This window comes from Spermophilus citellus (genome assembly GCF_964194105.1).
Source record: "Spermophilus citellus genome assembly, chromosome: 15".
Taxonomy (NCBI): Eukaryota; Metazoa; Chordata; class Mammalia; order Rodentia; family Sciuridae; genus Spermophilus; species Spermophilus citellus.
The window spans coordinates 78893028-78918592 of record NC_138195.1 but is presented as its reverse complement, the minus strand read 5'-3'; the positions used below and the strand labels follow the sequence as shown (position 1 = coordinate 78918592).

At 42.1% G+C, this 25565-nt stretch overlaps 1 protein-coding gene across 2 annotated transcripts in view; it reads right to left on the bottom strand.

Annotated features, from left to right (window-relative positions):
- Nucleotides 1–22977, bottom strand: part of RBM20 (RNA binding motif protein 20) — a 184851-nt gene extending 161874 nt beyond the window's left edge. The window contains exon 1 of one of the 2 annotated variants that reach the window (XM_081267743.1): nucleotides 22206–22977. In XM_081267743.1, the coding sequence (XP_081123869.1) occupies nucleotides 22206–22381 (176 nt within the window). In that variant the 5' untranslated portion in view covers nucleotides 22382–22977. Of the gene's footprint in view, nucleotides 1–12760; nucleotides 12823–22205 lie in introns of those variants that run through there. The other variant, XM_081267744.1, reaches the window with a different exon arrangement.
- Nucleotides 22978–25565: the final 2588 nt, after the last annotated feature.

The following is a 25565-nucleotide window of genomic DNA, read 5'->3' as shown; positions in this document are numbered from 1 at the left end:
TGCATTTTCTGCCTGAAGAACAAGGTCTCCCTGGCAATCCAGTGACTCCCCTTCAACCAAAGTGGCTCTTCTCTGTTGGAGCCCCCTTCAAAAACATGTGCCACCGAGGGGCTGCCCCATAACCAAGCATCAGAAATAGCCAGGGGTTGGTTGTTTTTTCCCTTGATTTGTTTTTGTTTTTCAGTACAATGCCGGACTCTACCTCAACCTAGAATACAGGAGCTGGGATGGATGAAGACGCAAAGACTCAGAGAGCAAGGGGTTGTTGGTGAGTTGTCCCTGACTTCCCGTGGGGCCTCTGGACTCCAGGTAGAAGCAGCCACAGTTCTGGAGTTCCAGGCAGGGATGCTTGGCATACGTAAGTAATTGAGTTAAGGGAGATCTAAAGAAAGACTGCACGTTCACATTCATATGCTAAACTCAGTTAAAAATAGACCCAGGAAGGGCCTGACTTCACTTTTAATTTTAGCCTGGTGATGAACATGCCCTAAAGACAGAAAGTCACCAGGCATTTTCCTGAGTGCAGTGATCTTCATATTTTTATAAAAAGGAAATGCAGCATGTTCTATTAATAAAAGTGCTGTAGCCTCAGTTAAATCTGGACAGTTGGCAAATCTCAGCTCCCCTGCCCAGCAGCTCACTCACACCCAAGCAGGCAAGTGGGCAGGTCACATGCCTGGGGGAGGGGGTGGCCCAGGGATCAAAGGCCACATGTGATCGCTTTGTGATCGGTGAGGCTCTACAAGGCCTGGCTCCTGGACACCTCCCAGGTGACCAAGTGACTCAACCAAGTTCATCTGCCAGTAACTTTTAAAGGGCGCATGAAATGATCCACATTGCCAAGATGGAGACCTGTGTGGTATGAGACTCAGAGACCAAAGGGGGACTGGGCTGTGGCTGTGCCAGGTAAACACAGGAGAAAGGCAGGACAATGCCGTGCTTGCTTCAGAAAGGACAAGCCATTTCGCTGTCTCCTTCCAGTCTCCAAGATGGCAAAGTCCAGTTGGCCTCCGGCTCTCTAGCCCGTTCACTTCCCATCTTTCCAACTAGGAAGGATCTTCCCCCAGCTGCCCACCCCTATCAAGCCACATAATGAAACAAACTGTGCCCAGGTGAAACAAGGGCCACCCTTAGAGAGCAGAGCCCACAACCGGCTCCACAGCAATTCCAAACTTGGGGCAAGGCTTCCCCAGGTCCCCAAGAAAGTGTTGGAGCCGAGAACAGGTGTCCAGGCCACGTGCACTTCCAAACACCCAGTCTCCAGCCCAGCTCTGAGATTCTTTGGGTCTTGTTGAAATACACTTCTGCTCTCTTGCAAACAAACATTGAAGGCTTTCTGCTTGACAGGTGCCACGTAAAGTAAACAAAGGACATCTCACATGCTCTTCCTCACCACCAAGTTTGGCTAAAGAAACTGAGGCACAGAAGAGCAAGACGCACACCTCGTAAGGATGGTCATGCTACTGTAACCCAGATCCCTCTCAATCCGTAGCTGAGGCTGGCATCAACCAAAAAGTCCCAATAAAATCAAGATACAGAAGGTCAAGGTGGAAGTTAAATTGTCCATTTCCATTATCTGGCCTTATACTTGGGTAAATCTCCCTCTCTCAAAGGAACAGCTACTCTGTTTTGGTTGAGATTTTTTATCTTTTTTTTTGCTTTTACCTCCATTTTTATAACTATTTATACAACCTTGTAAACCCTCAATTTAAACAATCCCACAATAATCTGACCCCTAACAAAGACATAACTTCTGCAGAATAAGATGGATCATATGCTTTGGAGTCAGATCAGGGTTGGGATCCAGTCCTTCCACTGGCTGACCAGGGAATTTTTAGGGGAACAAGCCCAACATCAAGCTCAATTAAAACACAATGAGCTTTTGAAAACACAAGCTCATTGTGTTTTCACTTTTTATTGTGAAAATTTTCAAATTGTGCAAAGGTGGAGAGAATAATATAATGAATTCCCATGTACTCATTACCCAGCTGCAAAAATTATCAAGCTATGACCAAACTCATTTCCTAATTCCACCCCATTTCCTCCCCCTCATAATTTGAAGCAAATCCCAGATGTATCATTTTATCTAGTGTATATAACTCTAGAGTATAACAACTTTTAAAAAGCATGATTATAAGAATATCACCACAACTATAAATAACCAATATATAATTCCTTAGCCCCAATATCCAGTCAACTCAAATTTCTTAGGGTATCATAAACACACATGTACATACATGCACATTTGTTTAAGCTAGGATTCAAACAAGGATTGTAGATTGCATTTTGCTGTTTCTTTTAATCTACAGATAATCCTTCCACTATTCTCATTCTTACAATATATCATTGTAGATATCGGATCTTCCAACCTGAAGAATGTCCCACATTCTGATAAGTGACTTCGTCTCCATGGTGGCTTTTTTTTTTTTTTTTTTTGACATGTTCTTCTGTTCCCTGTATTTTCCATAAACAGTAGTTGAATCTTGAGCTGGCATAAATTCAGATAAATTTTTCATGGTACTATGTACTTCCTACTACATCATCTTAGAAGCCATATGATGCCTAGAAGCTGCCTTTTTTTTTTTTTTTTTGGTGACATTAGATGGATCAGACTAGGCATGGGATTGCATGACTACATCCCAGTGCCTTAGGAGGCTGAGATAGGAGGACTGCAAGTTCAAGGTCAGCCTCCGTAACTTAGCAAGTCCTTGTCTCAAAATAAAAAAAGAACTGGGGATATAGCTCATTAGTAAAGTGTCCCTGATTTCAATCCCTAGAATCCAGGGGGAAAAAAAAAAGATTGACCAGTAGATTTGAATATTGCCAACTTGATCCATCTACTGTGAAATTCTCCATCAGCCTCACCTAATAGTTTGGCAGCCCTTAATAACCATGCTGTCTAAGCTTATTATTTCACTAGGGATTGCAAAGTGGTAATAGCCTGTCTTCTGTGTTTATTAGATGGCACTCTTCTATATGAAAAATGTTCTCCCATCAATTGTTTAAATACTCTAATGTAACCATTAAAAAATGACTAATTCAGGCTGGGGATGTGGCTCAAGCGGTAGCGCGCTGGCCTGGCATGCGTGCGGCCCAGGTTCGATCCTCAGCACCACATACCAACAAAGATGTTGTGTCCGCCGAGAACTAAAAAAATAAATATTAAAAATTCAAAAAAAAAATGACTAATTCTCTTCTTGATCAGTTTTCAAAATAATAAGTTGGTTTCCCAGCATCCTACAGTGGGAACCACTGAATTTTTAACTCAAAGATTTTACACATTTTAACATCTGGTACATATCAATTCACTAGAGTTATTCTTTCTAATGTTCAAATTGTACAACATTTGGGCACTAGGAGCCCTTCAAGTTGGTTGCTGAGTTCTTCCAACATTTCTACCAGGCAAGGGCTCACTGCCCAACACACAGAGAAGCCAACACTACGATGCCAGATTTTTGTAAAAAGAAAAACGTTCCAGCACTGCAAAAAAAGGAAAAGAAAGACCTTTATAGCACAGCCGACCAGCAAGGAGATCATGAGCTGGAAGCTCAACTCTGCCTCCCTGTCTGGTGGCCATGGCGGAATTTATTAAGGAAGTTATGTCTGGAGGTGTCCGGGCCTTTGCCGGTTTTAACAGTACATATTGGCATTCAACAGTTTGTTTTCTGCTTCAATAAGCTATTTAAGCTCATCTTGTACATTTTCTGCCCAAGATGTGGAATCGGCTACTTTTCTAAGAATTCTTAGGGCATTTTAAGAGAAAAATTGTTTTAAAAGCCACAATCTGAATGTTATAGGTGCTTATTGCCACTGAGTTGTTCGTATGTCAAGGCTGTTCAGTGGACATGGTTAAAAAATAACTTTTAGGGCTGGGGATGTGGCTCAAGCGGTAGCGCACTCGCCTGGCATGCGTGCGGCCCGGGTTTGACCCTCAGCACCACATACCAACAAAGATGTTGTGTCCGCCGAGAACTAAAAAACTAAAAAATAAATATTAAAAATTCTCTCTCTCTCCCTCTCTCTCCTCTCTCACTCTCTTTAAAAAAAATAACTTTTATTTGTTTAGGAAAAAGACATCAGAAGTTCATACTGATATTTCCAGTTCAAATTTATTATTATAGGATTTTTAATTAACATCTTTGGTTATAAAATTGGTGTCTTTTTATATGCTAAAAAATATTGGTTCTTAATTATCTTAATATAATTATTTTATATATGTGCATTTATGTGTGTGTATATATATATATATGTCATATATGGGTGTGGATTGTACAACTAGGGTTTTTAATCAAATCATTGTGTTTTTAAAGTTATCTGAAATAATTCTCCACCAATTTAATACAGAAATATGTTTCATTTTTGCTCTTGATTTGGGGGATTACATTTTTTTCCATTTCAATTTAATTTTGTTTATAATTAAGAAAAACATTTAGAGAGTCCCAAAGTTAAATCTACTAAATAAAATACATTCAGTTTCTTCCTCTGATCCACCCATCAATTTCCTCCCTCCACACACAAGTAACCATTTTTTTAACCACAGGTAAATACATAAGTATTCATACAGAAAAGGTAGCATGCCCCCCGGCATTTATTTTGCACTGACTGTTTTCATTTAACAGCCCACCCTGCAGAGCATTCCATAGCAATATGTATTCTCCCCTTTCCTTTTCTCTGCTACATAGAACACACTGCATGGTTGTCCTTTAGTTTACTCAGCCCATCCCCTATTGATGGGCATCTATGTTGTTTCCAGTCTTTTGCTTTATTGCAAACAGTGCCATGATGGAGCATGTATCTTATGCATGTATCTTATTTTTGCCTGTGTATTTTGGGGTAAAGCATATAAATAGGATTGGTTGGTCAAAAGGTAACACACATGTAATTTTGCTAGATATTGCCAGCTTTTCCATAGAAATTGTATCATTGCACATTCCCCTGATGGAGTGAGATGTTTTACATGCTGACTTTTTTTTTTTTCCTGAAATCTCTAGAGCTTAGTTTAAAATCTTTGAAAGGGAGTTAATTAAAGCTGTCTAACCCAGTCAGTTCTTTACAACTGGACAAAGGAATTTCTTGAGCAAAAGAGTAGTGCTCAAGGGTCTGCCTCTATCTTCTGCTTTCTCAGATTGGCACTTCATACATACTTCTCTGATGTCAGAGAAGTCAGGCCGTGTATCACATATTCTAACTGAAAATATCACAGATCAGTTTGGGTCTTTGTGAACTGGAAGTAGTTTCCTGAATTGGAAAATGAAAGATCATTGGGGTGGGAGGAGCCTCGGTGCCTTCTCTCCTAATCCCCTCACATCCTTTCTAACAAAACACAGATTTGATTTGGAATTTAATGGCACCACAGCCAAGGGCTGGCTTCTGTCCACACCACACCACTGAAGATCATCTTCCCCGCGCTTCCCTTGACCAGTCCCAGCCCAGTGTCTGAGATTAGGCAGCTCAGAGACTTTGATCTTCCTGCTCACCCCTATTTGGAACATTTCTGAAAGCTGGCCCCTTTGGCTGTGCATATATAAATATATGTCCATCTTCCTCCCACCCCACTTGCTCATACAAGGTAGGCAACAATATTTTATAAGGACCTACTTTTATCCTTTAATAATACGTTCTTGAGCGTTCTTGGTATCAGTATGCAGAGATGGTCTGCATAGTATTGGGAGGATGGAGCAGAATTTATTTCCAGTTCCCTATTGCTGAACACACAATCATTCCAAGCTTGGAGGCCACTATTTCAAGGAACTGCAGCCAGCCCTGCCGCTCTCCTCTGCTATCAATATCCCACTAAATATACAGCCCAGAACTCAACCAAAGTGGGTCCAGCCAGAGGCAAGCTGCAGCACAAGCACTGAATCCGGCGTGCCCAGGTAAGTTCTGCTTCCAAGAATCACATAGGAGCAGGGCATGCGATCCTCTCACAGTGGACACTTTCAGTTTCCAGAATCACAAAACTCTGATTTGGAAACCAGCAACAAATGCCACAACCCCAGCATCACTAAAGTTGGCATTTTTAAACAATGGTTTACTTAATCATTCAACAGATATTTGCCAAGCCCCATCTAGGTGCCAGAAACTCTTCTTGGGTGCTAGCAGGTAAATCCCTGAATAAAAGTCCCCTGCCACTTTAAGGCTCACGTGGAGAGGGCAGACTGAAATGGGACGTAACAGACAAGACAAGCACAACAGATAAGTAAAACACATAAGTCATACATCTGATGGAACACAACAGTTAGAAAATAGAGCACAGCAAGGGAACTTGACCAGGAAGTGACGGGCTGAGATGCAATTTAAATAGGGTGGTCCAAGTAGGTCTGACTGCATGAGCAATGAACTACTTTTCAGGCAACTCTTTTTTCTAGGCTGCCACCGCCACCTGTGATTATCAATGCCATCATCAAACTGTTATTATCACAAATACCAAGGCAATAATAGAGAATTATTTTGGCTGGGTGTGGTGGCACCCACTTCTTCTAACCCCAGTGGCTCAGGAGGCTGAAACAAGTTCAAAGCCAGCCTCAACAACTTAGCAAGGCCCTAAGCAACTTACCAAAACAAAAAATAAAAAGGGCTGGGGATGTGGCTCAGTAGTTAAGCACCACTGGATTCAATAAAAAATAAATAAAATTTATTTATTCAAAAATAAATACACTGAACTTGGGCTGGGGTCATAGCTCAGTGGCAGAGTGCTCGCCTAGCATGTGTGAGGCCCTGGGTTCGATTCTCAGCACCGCATATAAATAAAGGTGATTGACAACTAAAAAAAATATTTTAAAAAATATAAATAAATAAATACAAACTAAAAAAAGCTAAGAAGTGTATCAGTGTTGTAGCTGCCTTGAGTTCTTTTAGAAATTGCTTAAAATAAGCAGAGTGCTAGCTTAGGACTTCTCCGTGACGCAGAAGATTTTGTCATTGAAAGTTTTAATACAGCAGGGTTTAAGGAAAGTTCCAACATGCTTATTAACTACTCTTTCTCCTATTTTGGATCAAGTCTCACAGAAAGAAATTCAGCCTGGAAGTTGCCTGTACATACATGATTAGGTCCCTGGCTGGGGATGACCACGTGGAGCAGAAAGTCAGGTTACGTTTGATGCTAACCTGGGAGAAGGAAGACCGAGTGGGAGGGGTGGCGTTATTGACAAAGCTCCCCTGGTATTGATAATCACTCAACTCTTCACTTTCCACTTCATCTCGCATTCATTATCTCAGTCCTAGTTATTGTTCATCTTCTTTTTCTCTGTGAAATAGGATCTAATAATCCATCAGGAACCTATTTTCATAAACAAAAATCCCATTTCACCCTTCCCTTGCTATATAATTCAAGATTTTCTGGGTCTTCTTTTCCTAGTACCACTTCCACTTAAACCCTAAGTAGTGAAGTGGGATTTATTTTCCCCAGATCTTTCAAGATGCCTGGAAAAATCCTGCTCATAACCTCACCTGGTATCAAATCAGAATGCTGCTTCCTATTCCCCTTTGCATCTTATAATCCAACCCTATTAAACTAGGTGTTCTTGTCCTTGTATTTTCAATTTTAATCCTGGCAATTGTTCCAATGTGGCAGTTGTCCAAACAATGAAACATAATATTCTGACCAATATTCTACACCAATGAATGCTTACTTAGAATTCACTACACTCTTGTCAATCAGAAACCAGCAGACTAGCTTTGTATTATCAGACATTTATCTTATAATTCCTTAGTATCCCCAAATTAGTACCATTTATAAACTTAATTGAGAATAAACTCCCAAAATAAAAAGTGCATGCAGTACATTCAATTACTTTGGTCTTACCATTCTAGGACTTTATTCCTATCAATACACGTTCCTATGTTTTGTCACCAGTTGTGACAACAAGCCCCACATCAAAGAGGAGCCTGTTGTCTCTTGGCTCCTGTGGAGGTTCAGGAGTTACATGTCTCACCTTGGCACACAGTGGGGCCAGTGGAGCTCAGGCTTCAGATCTTCTGAATCTGTGTCCCCAGGACGCTGCGTTTCCAAACATAAATGTCTATCTGGTCTTTCAGACAGGCAGCCCCAGTTGGAGAAACCCAGGCATCAGGGTCACGACCACTCTCACCTGTGAGACCATCCCATGCAGTTTTTCTCATCCCCAGGTCAGTTAGGTGGAGAGTCGGGCTGCAGTGAAGTTCTTTATTCTCCCTGTATTCAACAAGCTGCACCAGGGACCTCAGCAGGTGGAGGCTGCACTGACCCTGCCTGCAGAGTCTTTATGGGAGACCGACAGAGGGAAGCATGGGGTCAATACTCCATGCTCGGGGTCAATACTCCATGCTCCAGGTCAAGGAAAGCTTCCTGGAAGGGGTAAGGGCTCAGGAGAACCCACCAGAATGAACTAGAATGTTCTAGTCGAGGAGGGAGAGGATAGCATAGGCAGGCAGAGGAAGCAGGAGGGCAGCCCCAACAGGACTGCAGGGCTACGCAGGGGCAGATCTGGAAGGCTCTGGAAAGCATTCTGAAACCTGACCTCCAGGCCATGAGAAGCCCCATTGGGCTTTCAGCAAGCAGAGGACAAGATGAAGGCTGCCTGGTGTAGAGAAAGAAATGTCAGGAGCCAGGCCTGGCCGGAGGAGGCAGGGGGCAAAGAAAGGGAGGAGGGAGTGCAAGTTGGAGGGAGAGGGAAGGCCTGGCCCTGAGCCTGGGTTCTCGGGTCATTGGTCAAGGGACCCTGGGCCACTACTAGCTACTTAATCCCTACCTACTTCACAGGGTTGCTGGGGGATTAAAAGGGATAACCTAGGAGGAAACAAAGCACCCTGTGAATGCAAAGCACTGCACACATGCGCAGGTCACCCCCAGCACTGCAGCTTCTGTAGAACTGCATGGGCAGAGATTCCGCGTCACCCCCACAGGCGCAGGACCACCCTGCTCCATTGGACTTCTCCAATGCTACATGGCCTCCAATCCACCTGGGCTCCTCCCCATACCCAGTCCCCTCTTCTGTAAAATAAGAGCCAAAGCAGATGGCCTCAAGGTCCCTTCGAGCTTGAAGTTCTATGTTTTGTTGTCTCATTCACCTTGTGCTCCAATTTTCATAGTGATACTTATTTGTCAAATGAAAACATTGGAGGAAGAGCTGGATGCAGGGGCCCACGCCTATAATCCCAGTGGCTCGGGAGGCTGAGGCAAGAGGATTCACAAGTTCAAAGCCAGCCTCAGCAACTTAGCAGAGCCCTAAGCAACCCAGCAAGACCCTGTATCTAAGTAAAATACAAAAATGAGCTGGGGATGTGGTTTATGGTTAAGGGCCCCTGGGTTCCATTCCTGGTACGTGTACACACACACACACACACACACACACACACACACACGGAGAAAGATACATCAATGGAAGAAAATTTAAAAAAAAAAAAAAACTAACCTAAGGAGTGATTGAAGACTAAGATGAAAAAGTGTGTGCTCTTTAAATCCCTTGAAGGGTTACATCAACATGCTAGGCTCGCAAAGTAATGTTCACACCAGCTTTATCTGCAACAGCCCAACCTGGAAAACTGGAAACAAGCTGAATGTCCATCAGGAGAAGAACAGATAAGCAACTGTGCTGCATCCATAAACAGAATACTATTTGGCAGGGGGGAAAAAGGCCCTGGGGAGGGAACGCAGGGCTTCACACCCGCTATGTGAGTGTTCTATCACTGAGCTATGCCTCAGCCCTTTTTTATTTTTATTTTTTATTTTATTTTTTAGGGTCTTGCTAAGTTGCCCAGGCTGCGCTCAAACTTGCGATTCTCCCACCTCACCCTCCTGAGGAGCCGGAATCACAGGCATAGCTGGCAGGCCCAGACTTCTGATGTAAGCAACAACCCAGGTAGCTTCAAAATCATTGTGCAAAAAGAAAAATTACAGAATGGGAAAAAATATTTGCAAGCCATATATCTGGTAAGGGGCTGGAATTGAGAATTTATAAAGAACTCTTGACAATTCCACAACAAAAATGCAAACAACTCAGTTTAAAAATGGATGATAGACTTGAATAAACATTTCTCTGAGGAAAATACACAAATGGACAACAAGCACATGAAAAGAAACTCAATGTCATTAATCACTAGTGAAATAAAACCACAAGATACCACTTCATGCCCACTAGGGTGGCAATAATAATAATAAAACAAGTGTTAGCAGGGATGTAGAGAAAACGGAATCTTCATTCACTGATGGAGAAAATATAAAATGGCACAGAGCTTTGGAAGGCAGTTAGAAGCTTCCTCAATAAATTAAACAGAGTTACCTATAACCCACCAGCTCCCCTACAAGTTAGAGTCACAAAAGAACTAAACACAGATGTTTAAAAACTATACACAAATGTTCATAGCAGCACAATTCACAATACTCAAAGATGGAAACAACCCAAATGTCTACTAACGGGTGAATGGATAAACAAACTGCTACCAATCAACAGAATATTATTCAGCAATAAAGAGGAATCATATACAGATACACACCACAGTACGGATGATGCTAAGCAGAAGATGTCATACAGAAAAGGCCACTTGTTGTGTGATCCCACTTATCTGAAATACCCAGAATAGGCAAGATCACAGAGACAGAAGTAGATTAGTTTTCAGGAGCTGGGGAGAGATGGGAAATAACTGATTAATAAGTATGGGTCTTCCTTTTGGGGTGGTAAAACGTACTGAACTAGGTGGTGGTGATGGTGGCCTAGCATTGTGAACGTACTTGACATCACTAGATTACACACTTCAGAATACTAAAAGGTAGACGTTATTGCTACAGTTCCAATGTGGTTTGTCCTCCAAGGATTCATGTCCTAGAAGCTTGGTCTTCAGTGTGGTAGTGTGGCTCTTTTGTGCTGCTGGAGCTTTAAGAGATGGGGCTTAGTGAAAGGTCATTAGGTTATTAAAATTGCTGCACTCAAAAGAGACTAATATAGTTCCCCTAGGAATTTAGTCCATTCTCCCAAGAACAAGTTGCTATAAATTGAGGTCACCTCACACATTTGCCATCTTCTGTACGCAGGTTTTTCCCTTTCCACTTGTCTGCCCTGTGGAGACATAGCCAAGGCAGCCCTCACCAGAAGCCAAACCAATGAGGCCTCCAGATCTTGGCCTTTCAGCCTCCATATCTTGGCCTTCCAGCCTCCAGACCTGATAGCTAAATAAACCTCTTTTCTTTATGAAGTAACCAGTCTTAGGTATTTTGTTATAGCAATAGAAAATGAACTAACACAGAAATGTTATATGTATTTTTATCACAATTTTTTAAAAAAATCCTCCCCAAAATTATCATGCTGATTGAAAAAAGCCCAGTTCCCCCCTCAAAAAGTATATGTTTTTATTCATTTTTATAAAATTCCAGAAAATACAAACTAATCTGTAATGACAGAAAATAATGGTCAAGGAGAAGAGGGAAGGACAAAGAGCATGAAGAAACTTTGAGGGTGGTAAAAAATGTTTATTATCTTAATTGTTTGATGACGTGCAGTTTGGTGTACTTCAATTATATCTCTGTTATACTGAAAAAAATTAAAAGTTTTATAAATTATCACTGCATCTCTGAGTAACAGAATTTTTGAATTGCTACTTACAATACATTGAGGAACTCACTATTTCACTGGCTCTTACTATAAACCCTTCTGCAGATCAAAAGCAATCAATCTTTTCCTAATTCATTGATTTTCTTCCGTCTGGCTTTTACATACCACGGTTTCTTCAAGCAAAAGAGCACCTGTAACAATGTCTGCAAAGGCAGCTCAAGAAACTTGCCGGGTCGGAGACCGACAGAACTCTGGGTGGCCAGGTTTCAACGCAGGAATGCCTCTTGCTATTAATAGGACCCTGAGACACTTTAATCATTGCTGAATCCTGGTTTTCTGAATTGGTTCAAAAATGATCTGGTAGAATTTGGCAGATGCTCACTTTGCAAATCAAACTATCATATCTGTTATTATTTTAGCACATGCTGAGAGGATTATAAGTGTTTACATACTCTCTGTGAGCATCAAATTCAGGTCTGGCCTAACATGCATAACAAGCAAAGAAAGACCGTGAATCAAATGCCAGAGTCGGATTTGCTCATGGAATTTAAATTGGGATATGGATTTCACTTTAAACTGAAAGGCACACTTAAAGCTAAAAAGAAGAAAAGAGGAAAAAAATTTTTTTCATTGGATTGCTTAGTTTGTCTCAAATTAAACTTGACCTACTTCAAATTTGTTTTAACTATTTTTTCCTGTCTTTTCTTCATGATAGATTTTCTATAAATTCTCTTAAGGAAAGATATTTACATAGAAATGAATTTACATAACAATCTCCATTCCTAGCCCTACTCCACCAGTTTTTTTTTAAATAAATCCTATTTTCTTAACTTTTCTGAGTCCTTGTGAAGTTGGGGGCTCCGTTTCCTCATCTGTAAAATGGGGAGATAACAGCACTTCATAGATTATTGTTGGATTAAATCGCCAAGTTAGATTAAACACACGTAGAGTGCTTAGAACGGGAGCTGGCACACAGGAAGCACTCAGCAAAAGGTTAGTTGCTATTTACTACGGTTCCCTTTTGCAGATAAGAACACTGAGGCTCCCAGTTGGTAGAAGCAAAGCTGAATCTAGAGCACGGAGCAGCAGGAACCTGCTCCTGATTCCTTTTGCCCCTCCACACCATTTTCCCAACCTGTACACATTTTGTGTACGAAAATAAGAGTACCAAACGGGAACAGGCAAAAATAGATGTGTAACTTAAATCTAAAAAGCATGAATAAACTGCTACTCACCGACCGGCTCCCGGACTCGCTGGTTGAGGCCACCGGGGGCAGGTCATCAGTCATTTTTAAAGTTAGTTTCATATAGTGCTCTTGAAAAAGAAGATAAAAGATTTCTACAAGGAAACCCAACACTGCTTCAAGAAGATGCCCCCAAAATCTCATGAGCTAGTAAAAAATACACTCACACCACTTCCTGCCATTAAAAGGGATTTATAGTCACCCTGTACGGACATTAAAACAGCACTGCAGCCTCCTACAGGAGTTAAGTGGGAAGTGGCTGGCCCATCAGTTGAACCCCTTCAAGTCAGAAATGGAAAAATCTAGAGACTCAAGCTACAGGCGGGTAGAATGCAAACAGCCTTGTTGTTCAATTTAAACTATAAATCCAAATTCATCTATTCTAAGGTGATATTTATCGATCTTTCTAGTTCCACATGTTACATTGGAAGTACTTTTTTTTTTTAATTTGGTCCAATTAAAAGAAAAAAAAAAACACTAGAAAGTTTGTTGGGAAACAGAATATCCACAGGCCTCAGAGTACCACCCCACAGACCACTTACTATCACAGAGAAAAATGTCCCTTTACAATGGAGAGAGCAGGGGATTACCCTGTTAACCAGGGATCACACTCAGATGTACATCACCCGTGGTGCATCACTGCCAAAGTGCCACCCTGAACCTGGATAAGGAAACAACAGACTTCAGGTCGCTGTGCATGCTGTGGGACAACTGGCTGGCATCTCTGACGTCTTCACAAAGAGGTGGATGCATCTGATAGGTAAAAGAAAGAGATTCCTGGAATAAAGGCCCTGAGGAACTGAATGGGGGGTGAGACACCTGCTAAGACAGACATTGTTCTGAAAATTCAGAAAAAGTTAAAAATCTAGCATTTGTTAGCTAAAATTTAAATGCGACTAGTTTCCTCCGATAAAACAACATCATTATGTAACTTATTTTCAAATAGTTCAGGGGAAGAAATAGGAGAGAGAATGCCCAAGAGCAAACAAGAACGCAAGCGTCGCTCTCTAAAAGGAAGGTATAATACAGTCAAAATTACACCATTGGTGGAAACCCATTCAAAGCAGAGTGAGCAATGGGCAGGTGACAGACACAGTAACAGGCATTCCTGTCGCTGGCTCGGGACTGAGAAGTAAATGTGTTTTACTCCCTTTAATGTAAGTATTAGCTATGTTGTTATACTTTAAAAGGTTCATATTTCCACCATAGTTTCAAGGGTGTCGAGAGGATGCTTCTGTGTATGAAAGGAAAGCAGATCTTAGGTTTTTCCCTATTAAGGCCCAGAATAAAGTAACCTTGAACCATGATGAGCTGAGGAGAAAATGTGATGCTCAGCTTCTGTTTGGCAGGAAGACAGAGCATGAGATGCCCTGAAGAGACCCGGGATCCTGCCACGTGAGGGCAGGAGCACAGCACAGGGAGGGCATGACACACCCAAGGGTGCTCTTCTCAGTCATGCAGGGCGCATGAGCAGATGAGAGTCTGAAGATAAATGATTAACTGACAAATGGCCTTCACCTCTCTCTCCTCCATATTCAGGCAGACAAAGGAGAGCCTAGCAGAAAACATAACAGATGAGAAGCTGGGGATTCTCATCTCAGCCTGAACACGGTGTGACTCTAAACAGTTCAACTGGCCTCTCTGATGTTCATTTGCCTTACTTAGAAAACCCGGAGGGTGGGCTAAAACAGCTCTCAGAGGCCTTCCAAGATGCTAAAGGGTGGCACTATGTTGAAGACAGTGCGGTACCAAAGTGAAATGTCTACTCTGTTTTGTTTTTAAACATAGAAGTATTATTTTTTCTGATTGCAATAACATGCAATGAAAAAACAAAAAATATATATATATACATGTATATATATATGGAAGAAAATAAGACAAACCACTACATTGCACCACCCAGAGTTAGAACCATGGTCCACATTTTTATATTTGTTCTATAGCTACTTTTCCAAGCTTGAAAGTGCTGACACATACACTCATACACATTTTTTAAAAAACGAACACAAAATCCTTGAATACATGCTGTGTGTAATTGTTTTTAGTTAATGATAGTATATGGTCCTCTCTTCATATCAATAAAAGTTAACATCATTCTAGTGGCTAACTGGTACATGATATTGTACAGACACCGTTTATTTTCCCAACTGAGAAATATTTAGGTGGTTTCCAATTTTTTGCTCTTCTAGACAATGTTGCCATAAATATCCTTCCATATTTATATCCTCATTTATGAACATTACTGAAAGTCTGTATGTCAAGATTTAATCACACAACTAGTCTCCCTTTTCAGGCAAGGTTTAAAAAAATATCTTAATGTCAAATAACTTTTCTCTATTCCCTGCTAGCTGGGGAGCACACAGCTCTGGCCAGGACACCCCTGTCCTTCAGAAGCTCTGGAAACATTCCTTTGGTCTCTTGATTCAGTGAGCCCACCCCAAAACCTGAGGCCCAGCTTTGGGATAAACACAATATCTGCAAGACAGAAAAGAGTTTTCAGGGCCACTTTAGGCAAGTGCAAGTGCCACTTTTGTCAGCAAACGCCACTGTTTTTGGAGTTCAGGCTCAGCCAGGATCCTATTACACTTGGTGGCTTGTACATATATGTTTCTGCCTTTAAAGTCGATAACTTCGCCAAATACATTCCCGCCTGCCCATAATACATCCAATTCAGATACATGAAAATCACTGGAACTATCTCCTAAATTGAAAACTGTATTGTTTTTATAAACCCAAGGATTTACTTTAACATTGCAAAATGAGCAATACTCCAAAATAATTGTTTTATACCTCCCATTATAAAGATTAGAAAACCATTTCAAATGCCTCTTTTCACTGACATTATCATCTACTCTTCTGACTTTAAATCATGTCCCCGATCCAAATATTCTTTGCAAATCCTGGAGAAAGTATTTAATTCTTCTTGTGGCGGTTGTTTTCATGGGTGGTCCATGTCACAAACATGTACCGACACCCATGGCTGGAATTAAACTGCCGAGAAACATATTCTCTATCCCAGGGGGAGGGATGCAAAGAAAGCCATTCTTCATTGATGATCACTCAGCAATTCTCCTGAACACTCACCTCATTTGAGTTTTGGAAGAGGTTACCATCCATCATTTCCAACCCCTGGAGAGGCTGGATTAAGAAGGTTAATTTGGCTTGTCCAGGTCACCCACTCTCAGTCCAGGGTTTTTCCCTCTCTGACCCTCCTTGCCAGAAACTGAAAAATTAATTTAAAGCGAAGACACTCATTTTATACCCAATAATGTCAGGCAGATCCTAAATTGTTTTGTTTAATCATGAACTCATAATAAGCCTCCCCCTAACCCCCCCCCCAAAAAAAAAGGGAGAGAGAGAAATTAAAGCATGCTTAAAATATAATTTTACCTTGTATTCTCCCAACCCTGAAGGTCAGGTTTAAGGATTAGTCTAACAAAACTCAAAAACACCTTTTGGGAAAGAGCCTACAGGAAAGTTGCAAAACTGAGAATTATTAAAGGTGTCTAGAAAAGCCTCTAGTGCAGTTTTCCAGGTTGGAACACAGAGAAAAGTGACAACCAGGAGCTGACGGGTCATGAGTGTGAGAAAGCAGGTGCAAAAAAAAAAAAAAAGTCAGCCACAGATGGCCCTGGTGCATCCTTAAAGCACATCCCACATAAAAGTCAAGAAAAGCGGCATGAAAACCATCTCCATGGGGTGATAACCCCCCTACACACATGCATGACGCCCAGTCTTCTGTTTCTGAACACATGGGAAGATTTATTTTGCAAACTGAGCTGCAGATTAACACGTCCTCATGCAAGTTGCCTTGCTGCTCTCTTTTTGCCCATAAAGTACATTAGCGTTTATACGTGCCATCTCCCCTACAGATATGCTGTCAGCAAGTTGGAAAACTGGCCTTGTAAACCATCGGGGGACTGACTTATAAAATCCAGCAGGAGTTGTAGGAAAGAGGGGGATCGATTAATTTGATTGTAACTCCCACCATTGTAAAGACTTCAGCATATTAGATGGATAGTTGCAACATAGCAGAAACACGGGAACAAAAATAGTTAAATAGTTGGGGGAGGGGGCAGGCAGGGTCTTTCCCTTCCACCTCCTCCTCAAACAGCTGGCAGTGATGACTGGTCCCCAAACTTGTCAAAGACTAAAACTTTGTACAACTCCTCAGTTGGGTGGGATTTTAAACAGTGACCACCCATTGAGCCCATGTGTGGTGTTAAAAACCAAACTCACATTCCTGATTCAAAATGTGCCTTCCTAATTAGAAGCAGGATTTCCCCATCTACCTACCAGTGGGAAAGAGCGATATGAACGCTATGAGCATGCAGGATAACACATATTACCAAGATCAGGGAAGGTTCATGATCCAGGAAAAGAAGAGCCATGGTCTCTTTCCTACAAATTTACCCTCCTTGCTTTAATTCTGGAATTCATCTTACTTTTGGCAAAACTTTTCAACACTCAGTTCTAAAACAATGCAACCAGACCTTCACACCCACCATGGATTCACAGCAACTATCCCTGTTAAAATATACAAAAGAATATTAGGTCATCCCAAACTAAGTCATTACTGTGGCCGGAAATTAAAATCCCATTAAGTAGCATTTTGTGGTACAGGAAGATTGCGTCAAGCCTTTGGTTGGGGAACAGGACTCATGAGGAGACAGGGGATCCTGGAGGTAGTGGAGTTTCAACTCCGCTACCTCATTTATTTCCAGTCTTAATTTCCATGTTTAGTTTAGAGCATCTTAAGTTCGGTCCTTTGGTTAGACTTTGTATATTTTTGTTTACCAAAGCTGTGAATTAAGCTATCTCCATTTGTTTACTTGAAACCTGGCTGTCTGGGCAGGGAAGAAATATTAGTTTAAACTGAAGTTAAGAACCTACAGTCACAAGAAAAATAAATCAAGGGGAGAGAGAAACTGGATAATGTGGGATCGTTTCACTGTGAGCCAATCCTGGTTGGGGACTTTTCCCCCCTGATGACTATCAGGATAGGCAAAAAAAAAAAAAAAAAAAAAAATCTTAAACAGATCAGAATTCACATGCCAAGGAACAACTTTTGACTTTTTAAATTATCAATTTGATAAACTGCTAGAAGGAGGCAGCATAGGAAGTTGACAGAAGAATAAAAGAGGAAATCAAAATTTTCTTTTTTTCCTCCTGTAGCACTGGGGTTAGAACTGCTCTGTGTGCACCATATGTAGAGACATTTACTGTGACTAATGGGAATAATGTACTACATTTCATAATACTGATCTCTTGGGCAATTTGAGAAAAACTCATAATTGGAAAGCTATATGCACTATCTAAAAATACTTATCGCTACAAACCCTCCAGCAAAATTTCTTTAAAAAAAAAAATACATGAAAGAGGCCTTCAAGGGAAGCAAATAAATTTTTCAGAATACTAAGAAAAAGCCCACCCTCCCTCCTCCCATTTCAGTAAACACTTAATCCTCTCAGATGTTTTCCCCCTGCAGAATGCTTGTGCAGTTTAAGATGGTGTTTAAAATTTTCAAAATTCCTTCTACAAGTGTATTCTTATTTCCCCTTAGAAAGGGGAGGCAGGGGGCTCAAACTGATGTTAGAAACTGGCACAGATGTTAGAAATTCTATCCTCTTTCCAGAAAAGGACCAAATATGAGCGTGAGGTAATATCCCTTTTCAGCAAATTCTTATTCCTTCTCTCTGATTCTGGATGTAACTGTCAGTATGTCCATCAAGGTGAGTGGACATCACCCCTAATAGTTATATGGAAATCCCTCTGAATGCAGGATGTCTGTAAAATTATCTGAAATCAGAGTTGCTACTTGTAGCATTTTCTATTTTGTGTCAGGGAAGTGCTCTGCAAACAGACAGCAACAATCTAACGCTATGCAGAATTTCATAGCTGGTTTTGTGTCTTCCTAAAAAACCAACACTAGCACACAGGTGATACTATCTACCAAATGCTAAACCAAAACTTTTTCTATTTTTATAATTGTTTATTTGCTTATAAAAATGATGTGGAAAGGAAAAAAATAAGTCATCTGTGCTCAAATATGCAATCTGATGCCATCAATGAATCAGGAATACATTGCCTGCAAATCAAATAATTTAGGAAAATCACTTATATGGTTCACTTCATAAAAGGTATGTGTGTGCTTAATTTTCAGCATGATTACTGGCACACTTTGTAGTCCTGTCTTGACAGCTGACTTCAACATTTCAGACAGAATTGAGTGACTCTGTTTCCATTTGATAAATATTTTAAAACCTGCAATCTGAAATGTAAATACCTGGTGCTCCTCAAGATTAATAAGTGACTTCCTATACATTAGGGTTAAGTTTGCTTTTAAAGCACACAATTCAAGTAAAATCATTTTGGAAGTAAAACATCATTAATGTTTGAAGAGATACATCCTTATAAAATACCAACAAACACCAATGTTTAATCTTACCTCTGCTAGCATGGAAAATATATAATTTTTAAATCCTCCATTCTAATTTTCTAAACTCATCCCAAATCTCCTCCTAAGCTCTAATTTCCTGTTGCCCAAACAGCTCAATAAAAGGTTTTACATTATCTACAATAATACCTCCAGACTGGCAATTTGGAGTATACATATTTCAAATAAAAATTGTACAAGATGTTAGTCATGTGTGTCTATAATCTGGTGGATAATCTTTACAGGTATGCTAATTTTAATTAAGGGTCAGTTATTCCTCAACCAAAGCTAGGAATGCAATGGGTATATATAATCCTTAACTGAAACTAAGAATGCAATGATAAAAAAAACTAAATATTCCTGATTAGAAAAGCACCTTGCAGAAATTCACTGTAGATGCAATCTTCATAAGCACTGAGACTGACTTTAGTAAACACCCAAACCAGTCTCATTATTCACCGTGGTACCTAACTGTTTAGCTACTTATGTTCGGTATTCGGGCAGTTCTCTTAAGACCAAATACAATGCACCTGGACAGGAATCGTTGCAGTGTTTTTACCAAAGTCATTGACTTCACCCCAAATGAAAGCCATTACTAATAAAAAACAGCATAACAGACCTTAAGAAGTGAAAAAGAGTCTTGTAATCCTTAAACGCTTTGTATACTACATGAAGATTGATGTGTCCATCATTTTGAAAGAGATCAAAACTTCTCCTCTTACACATTACATAATGACTGAAATAACTAGAAAAACTAGTGATTCCTAATAATATTTAATATATGTTTCACTAGAAAAGAACTTCATCCAAAGCTTTAGCTCATGAAAATCTCTAAACCCAGAGGCGGACAACTCATTTTGCGGCTGAGGACAGTCTCCCCGCTACATTTTCTCAAAGATGGCTGGTGCAAACGGCACCTCATAACTACATAAAAATGGTTGCTCAGATTAAATTATGCAAACGTGGTTTCAAAATAAGCTGCTCAAGTTTCAGCGCATTAAAGATGGACCTGCAAAGCATTTGCCATGTTGCGCCTGGTTCCAGCGGAATTTCAATGGGTACCGAGGGGAGCACAAGCCCCAAATCACCCTTATAAAGAAAGACTCTGAAACATAAGCCCCCGAACATCAAATCCCATGGGCACATTCACTGGCCTTGTACACCAATCTGTCACCAATGCAAAACAAGACAGAGCCCTAAGGAGCTCCTTCAGATCTCCATCCTGGACTGGAAGCAAAGGGGGCCATCTTTGAAAAGCTCAGTTCTCTTTTAAAATAAGAGAGTCCAGAGATAGAGCTTTCTAAATGGGGGAGAAATTTTTTTATAGGAAGTAATTAAAATCTATGTTAAATTCCACGAAATGGCATTTATTTTCTATCTTGCATCATTTCATAATCAGACACCCATCTACAAATATTTTTCTGTGAATATAAAGTTCCTAGTTTTCTCCTACTTAAGAACAAGTGATAGAAAAATCCAGGGTAATTACAATACCAAAGTAATATCCATGAGCTCCCTTTGTAATTTCAAGGCACAAGGCAGTGGCTGGGTGAGAAGCACATTGAATGTTTCCAAACTAATAATTGGTCAAAGTAGATTTGTTTTCAGTAAGTAGAATTTATATTTTTAATAGTTCTTTTTTCTCTCTTGGTTTATATTTATCTTAAGGACTGAAGAGCTATGTCAAGTAATGAGTTACATAAACCATCAATCATATTTAGTGTTAGCTGAAATAATGTGCAAAATAACAACAACATGAAATATTTCCATTTTAAATAGTTGGAAACTGTTAGTGGTTGAAGGTTATATAAAATAGCAAGTTTTTAAAGCAAAAAGCTTTAAAAATAAAAGGAGCTTTAATAGTCCAGCCAATAGATAGGGAACCATTTTGTCCTGAAATATGAAACCAGCATTATTGATGTCAAACTTGAATTTTCACTCTATTACATAAGTCAGTTTTCAAGCCCATAAATATTTCACTGCTATTTGCTTCCCCTTACACCCCTCACTGGTTACATCTCTTGCTACATTTTAATCAGTTTATGCAATTCCCAGTATGAATACAGCAGCTCCGTATGCTCTGCTCCATTCGACAGGTTTTTGCTGTACTTTTTGCAATTATTGAGTTTCGCTTAGTTTCCCCAAAGCGCTCACCATTCACTTTCCTATGCTTCTTAAACTAGTATTGAGGACATCGTCACTAGCTGACTAAACTTTTATGAAAATAAAGATCCTTCAAATAAACCAGCATTCTAGGCCTGGAACTGTCAAAATCTCCAGAAGGAAGAAAACAAAACACACCATTTTTACTTTACGTTTCCCAAATGGGCTGAAAGAGCTTCTCAAAACCCCCTGACCATCCCAACCTACTCACGCATTGGGACGACATTGAAATTCACGACCCAAGTCGCACAGTTCACCCGAGTCACAAGAGGGTAATATTAATGGAAAACTGTTTTGCGGCCCAGAGCCCTTCTCAAGGCCCTTCTTGAAAAGTGTCTACACTCCGGGGCAAAGCCAAATAAGTTGTTTACAAGCCCTGGTCTCCTTTCCCACCCCAAAGTCACTGGTTGACTCCAGGCCACCATTAAGGATGGTTTTTCGTTCTTAAAAGCATTTCACTTCCACATCCTCACGCGCGGGCACACTCACGCTCAACTCCCCATACATTCCAGAGGCCTCTGAGGACCAGAAAGATGAAAAACAGTCCCTGGGCCATTTTCCCCCAATTTGAACTACTTTAGTTCAAAATAGTCAAGTAACATCGCCGAAAAGAGAGGGGATCAGAAAAAACAAAAGTATTTCCCCCAAATAACTTTGCTCCCTTCTCCCCAACCTCACAGCCAGCCAGAATGGCACCCTATAGAGTGAGCTAGAAAACTTCAAACGCAAGGGGGCCACGCGAGGTTCAGCAGGGACCCGAGATGAAGCCACAAAGAAGGTGCCCCCGGCGGGTCCCAAGCGCACCAACCGTCCCGGCTCCCTTCTCGCTTCTCTTACTTTTGGATGATCTGGGGTAGGCTGGCTTGGGGAGGCGGCGGAGGCGGCGGCTGCATCCCTCGCGGGCCCGGGGGCGCCGAAGACGCCTGGGCACCCGGCACAACGCAGGCATCTCTGTCCGGTTGTTCCGGACCGCTGGGGTCCGCGTCCTGGCTCATGGGTGCTGCCAGCACCATACGGGGCGAGACCCACCCGGGCTCGCGGCGAGGGAACGCGAGAGAGGGGCGGTCCCAGGGCACGGGCGCTCTCTGGCCGGGGTCCCCGTGCCTAGTCCCCTTGTCCTTTTCGGTGGCGCGGGGAGGAGACGAGAGGGGAGGGGAGGAGGCAGTCCCGGCGGCGCCGCCTCCTCCGCCTCCCGCCGCTCCCGCTCAGCCGGCCGTGCCAAGCGGGGGCGGGGGACAGGGGGCGTCTCCCGGCCGACGGGAGCTGCTTGGCGGCCCGGGGCCGCTGGACGCTGGGGTGGCCGGAGAAGCTCAGCCCGCTAACTCTAGGCTCAGCGATCTGGGAGAGAGCGCGGCGCGCGCCACCCGCCACTGTGCGCCCTCCGGTCCCGAGCCTGGTGCTCCGCAGCGCAGCCCACGGCGTGAGAAGGTGAAACGCACGCCAGCCAGCGGCCCGCCGCCGCGCTCTCGCTTCTCCCGGGAGCAGCGAGGCCTCCCGGTTGTCCCTGGGAACGGCGCGCGAGGCCTGGCACCCCTCCGGCCAAGCGGAGCGGACTGAGGCCCGGGGCGTCCGCGCGCAACGCTGGTGCGCTGGGCTTGGCATCTTCCCGCGCGGCTGGATTCCCGCCAGCGCCACTCGCATTTGAGGGACTGGGACTTCTTAAAATAAATATCCGGACCCTCTCCCAGGCCGGTGGGATCTGTAACCTCGGGTCTTAGATGACCAGGCCCCGGGGGCTCTCCAAATTGGCAATTCCAGCTGCTCATTTCAGGGGTCCCCGAAGCAGCCGTAGTGGCTCTCGTGGATGTCCTCGTTTCTTTTTCTCTTCACTGAAAACATCCCGCAAGCGCAAAACCAAAATCAAGCAGAAGTTCTATACTTGATACTTATTGGCCACATCTCAGTGGGGACACAAAAGTTGTCGAGGAGAGCGTTCTCAGACGTCGTGTGTCCACCATCACCGCCTCTGAACTTCTGTTAGTTGCTCAGGAACCCTGGTGCGCAAGTCCACCTGTGCACCCGAAGGCTCAGCTGTAGGCGTGGACAAAGTGCGCCTTTAAAGGCCCAGGAGCCACCCCGCAGGTGCAGCTTAATATCCTTGGGCTCCGGTGTGTGCTTGAGGAAGCACCTGGTCCCGCAGAAACCTCTAGTAGCTGGACAAAGACCAGGGAAAGTGGCCTTCCATAGGCTTCTCACTGGCCGTCGTACTCACAGACGTTACTACCCCGACGCGCAACCCCGGGCAGCGGAGAAAAAGCGTGTCGCGCTACCCGGGAAGCCAGAGCGCACACCGGGCGGCCCCACGGCCTAGAAAGGAGTTTGCTGGGGTGCTGAAGCAATGTCGCCATCATCCCATCGCCACGAAAAGGGAAATTCTGGAGATTAGTCTCAGACCCAGCAACTATTGAATTCCCAGAGGAATGTTTCCTCGGCTCTGCTGGAACTTCCAATCCAGCCTCAGGAAGCTATGCTGCTCCTCTTCGTGTCTGCCATTCTACCTGGGGTCTCTGTGGCATTCTCCTCCTCTCCCTCTCTTCCCTTCCTTCCCTCACCTTTTTCTCCCTCCTCTGACAAGTAAAATTATATTATCAATTCTTTATATTCATGAAGATCAATCACAGTTCAGAAAACTGAGTCTCGCCCTCACCCTCAAAACAAAAACAAACAAATCTCAAGTGAATAGGGATTGACGGCTGTTCCCGTTTTACAAGTGAGGAGGTTGGGGCGATTTGTCTAAGGAAACGGGGCTGAGGTGTAGGAACAAAAGTGTTGTCTGGTTTCCTGAATGATTGGTTCCTCTGTTGTCTTCAATTTCTATTGCTAAGTCTTGACTAAGATTTCCATAAAACCCCATATTCGACCTCCATCCCCTCGATTTCCTACGTGGAAAGATATTACCTGAAAAGAGCAATGCAACTCTTCCGGAAAATAAAATCAAGTCCTTTTTATATGTTTGCATTGAAATCTCCCTCTGAGAATACTTGAAAACCTCTGAGCAAAGGGCTTTGTAGTCACCAAGACCTGATTTTGAGTCCAGACTCTGCAATTTACCAGTGTCAATTACCAAATGCTAAGCAAATTGAGAATAAGGAGACCCTAGCTCCAGAGTCTCCCGTAGGAATAGGGGTGATGCATCTTCCCTATGTGATGCAAGAGGTGTTCCATGTCGCACTCATTACAGGAATGATTCTATATATTACACTCTTGTAGCCAAATAAAGCAATAGATTTCAAATTCCAGGAAGCTGAGTGTCCAGAAGATTATTAAGTCTAACTAACATTTTTGCAGGGAATATTATATTCTTTACAATTATTAATTTTTAATTTAATTCAATTTTTTACTATGCCAAGATTAAACCCAGGGTGGCTTTGCCACTGGGCAATATCCCCAGCCTTTTCCATTATTATTATTATTATTATTATTATTATTATTATTATTATTATTGACAAGTCCTCTCTAAATTGCTGAGACTGGCCTAGAACTTGGGATCTTCTTGCCTCAGCCTCCCCAGTCACAGGGATTACAGACATGCACCATCACACCCAACTGAGAGCATATTTTATAAATTTATCTCTCTCCATCTCAGAAATAATGCACTAGCATATGTGACAAAATAAGAAACAATGGATAAATCAAAGTATTCATTGGGCTTTTCTGTTACCCTTTCCATAAATTTGAAATTTTCAAAATAAAATCAGAGAAAAATGAATGTTTTACAAGGCATTTTTTTATATTTATTTTTTTTAGTTTTCAGCGAACACAACATCTTTGTTTGTATGTGGTGCTGAGGATCGAACCCGGGCCGCATGCATGCTAGGCGATCGCGCTACCGCTTGAGCCACATCCCCAGCCCCTACAAGGCATTTTTTAGAAATCTTACTTCCATGATTTATGTGAGTAGTTCATGTATTATGTAATTTCTGAAATTGGCATTGGAGCAGGTCCAAAGAGAGAGGGCAACACTGTAGCAGAAATCAGAAGCTTCTTCATGTCCTATCTCAGATCCCCCCCCCCAAAGTCTTCCAAGGATGATATTGGACCAACATTTCCATTATGCAAGTCAATATGCATTAAACACTTCCAGTGGAAAAAAAAATTTAATTTATCTTTTTTCAGTTCTTTTCAGAAGTAATGAGAAGGCATAAAGACACTAGCTGGATTTGCAGCCTGCTTTTGTCTGCCCATCCATCCCCCTCT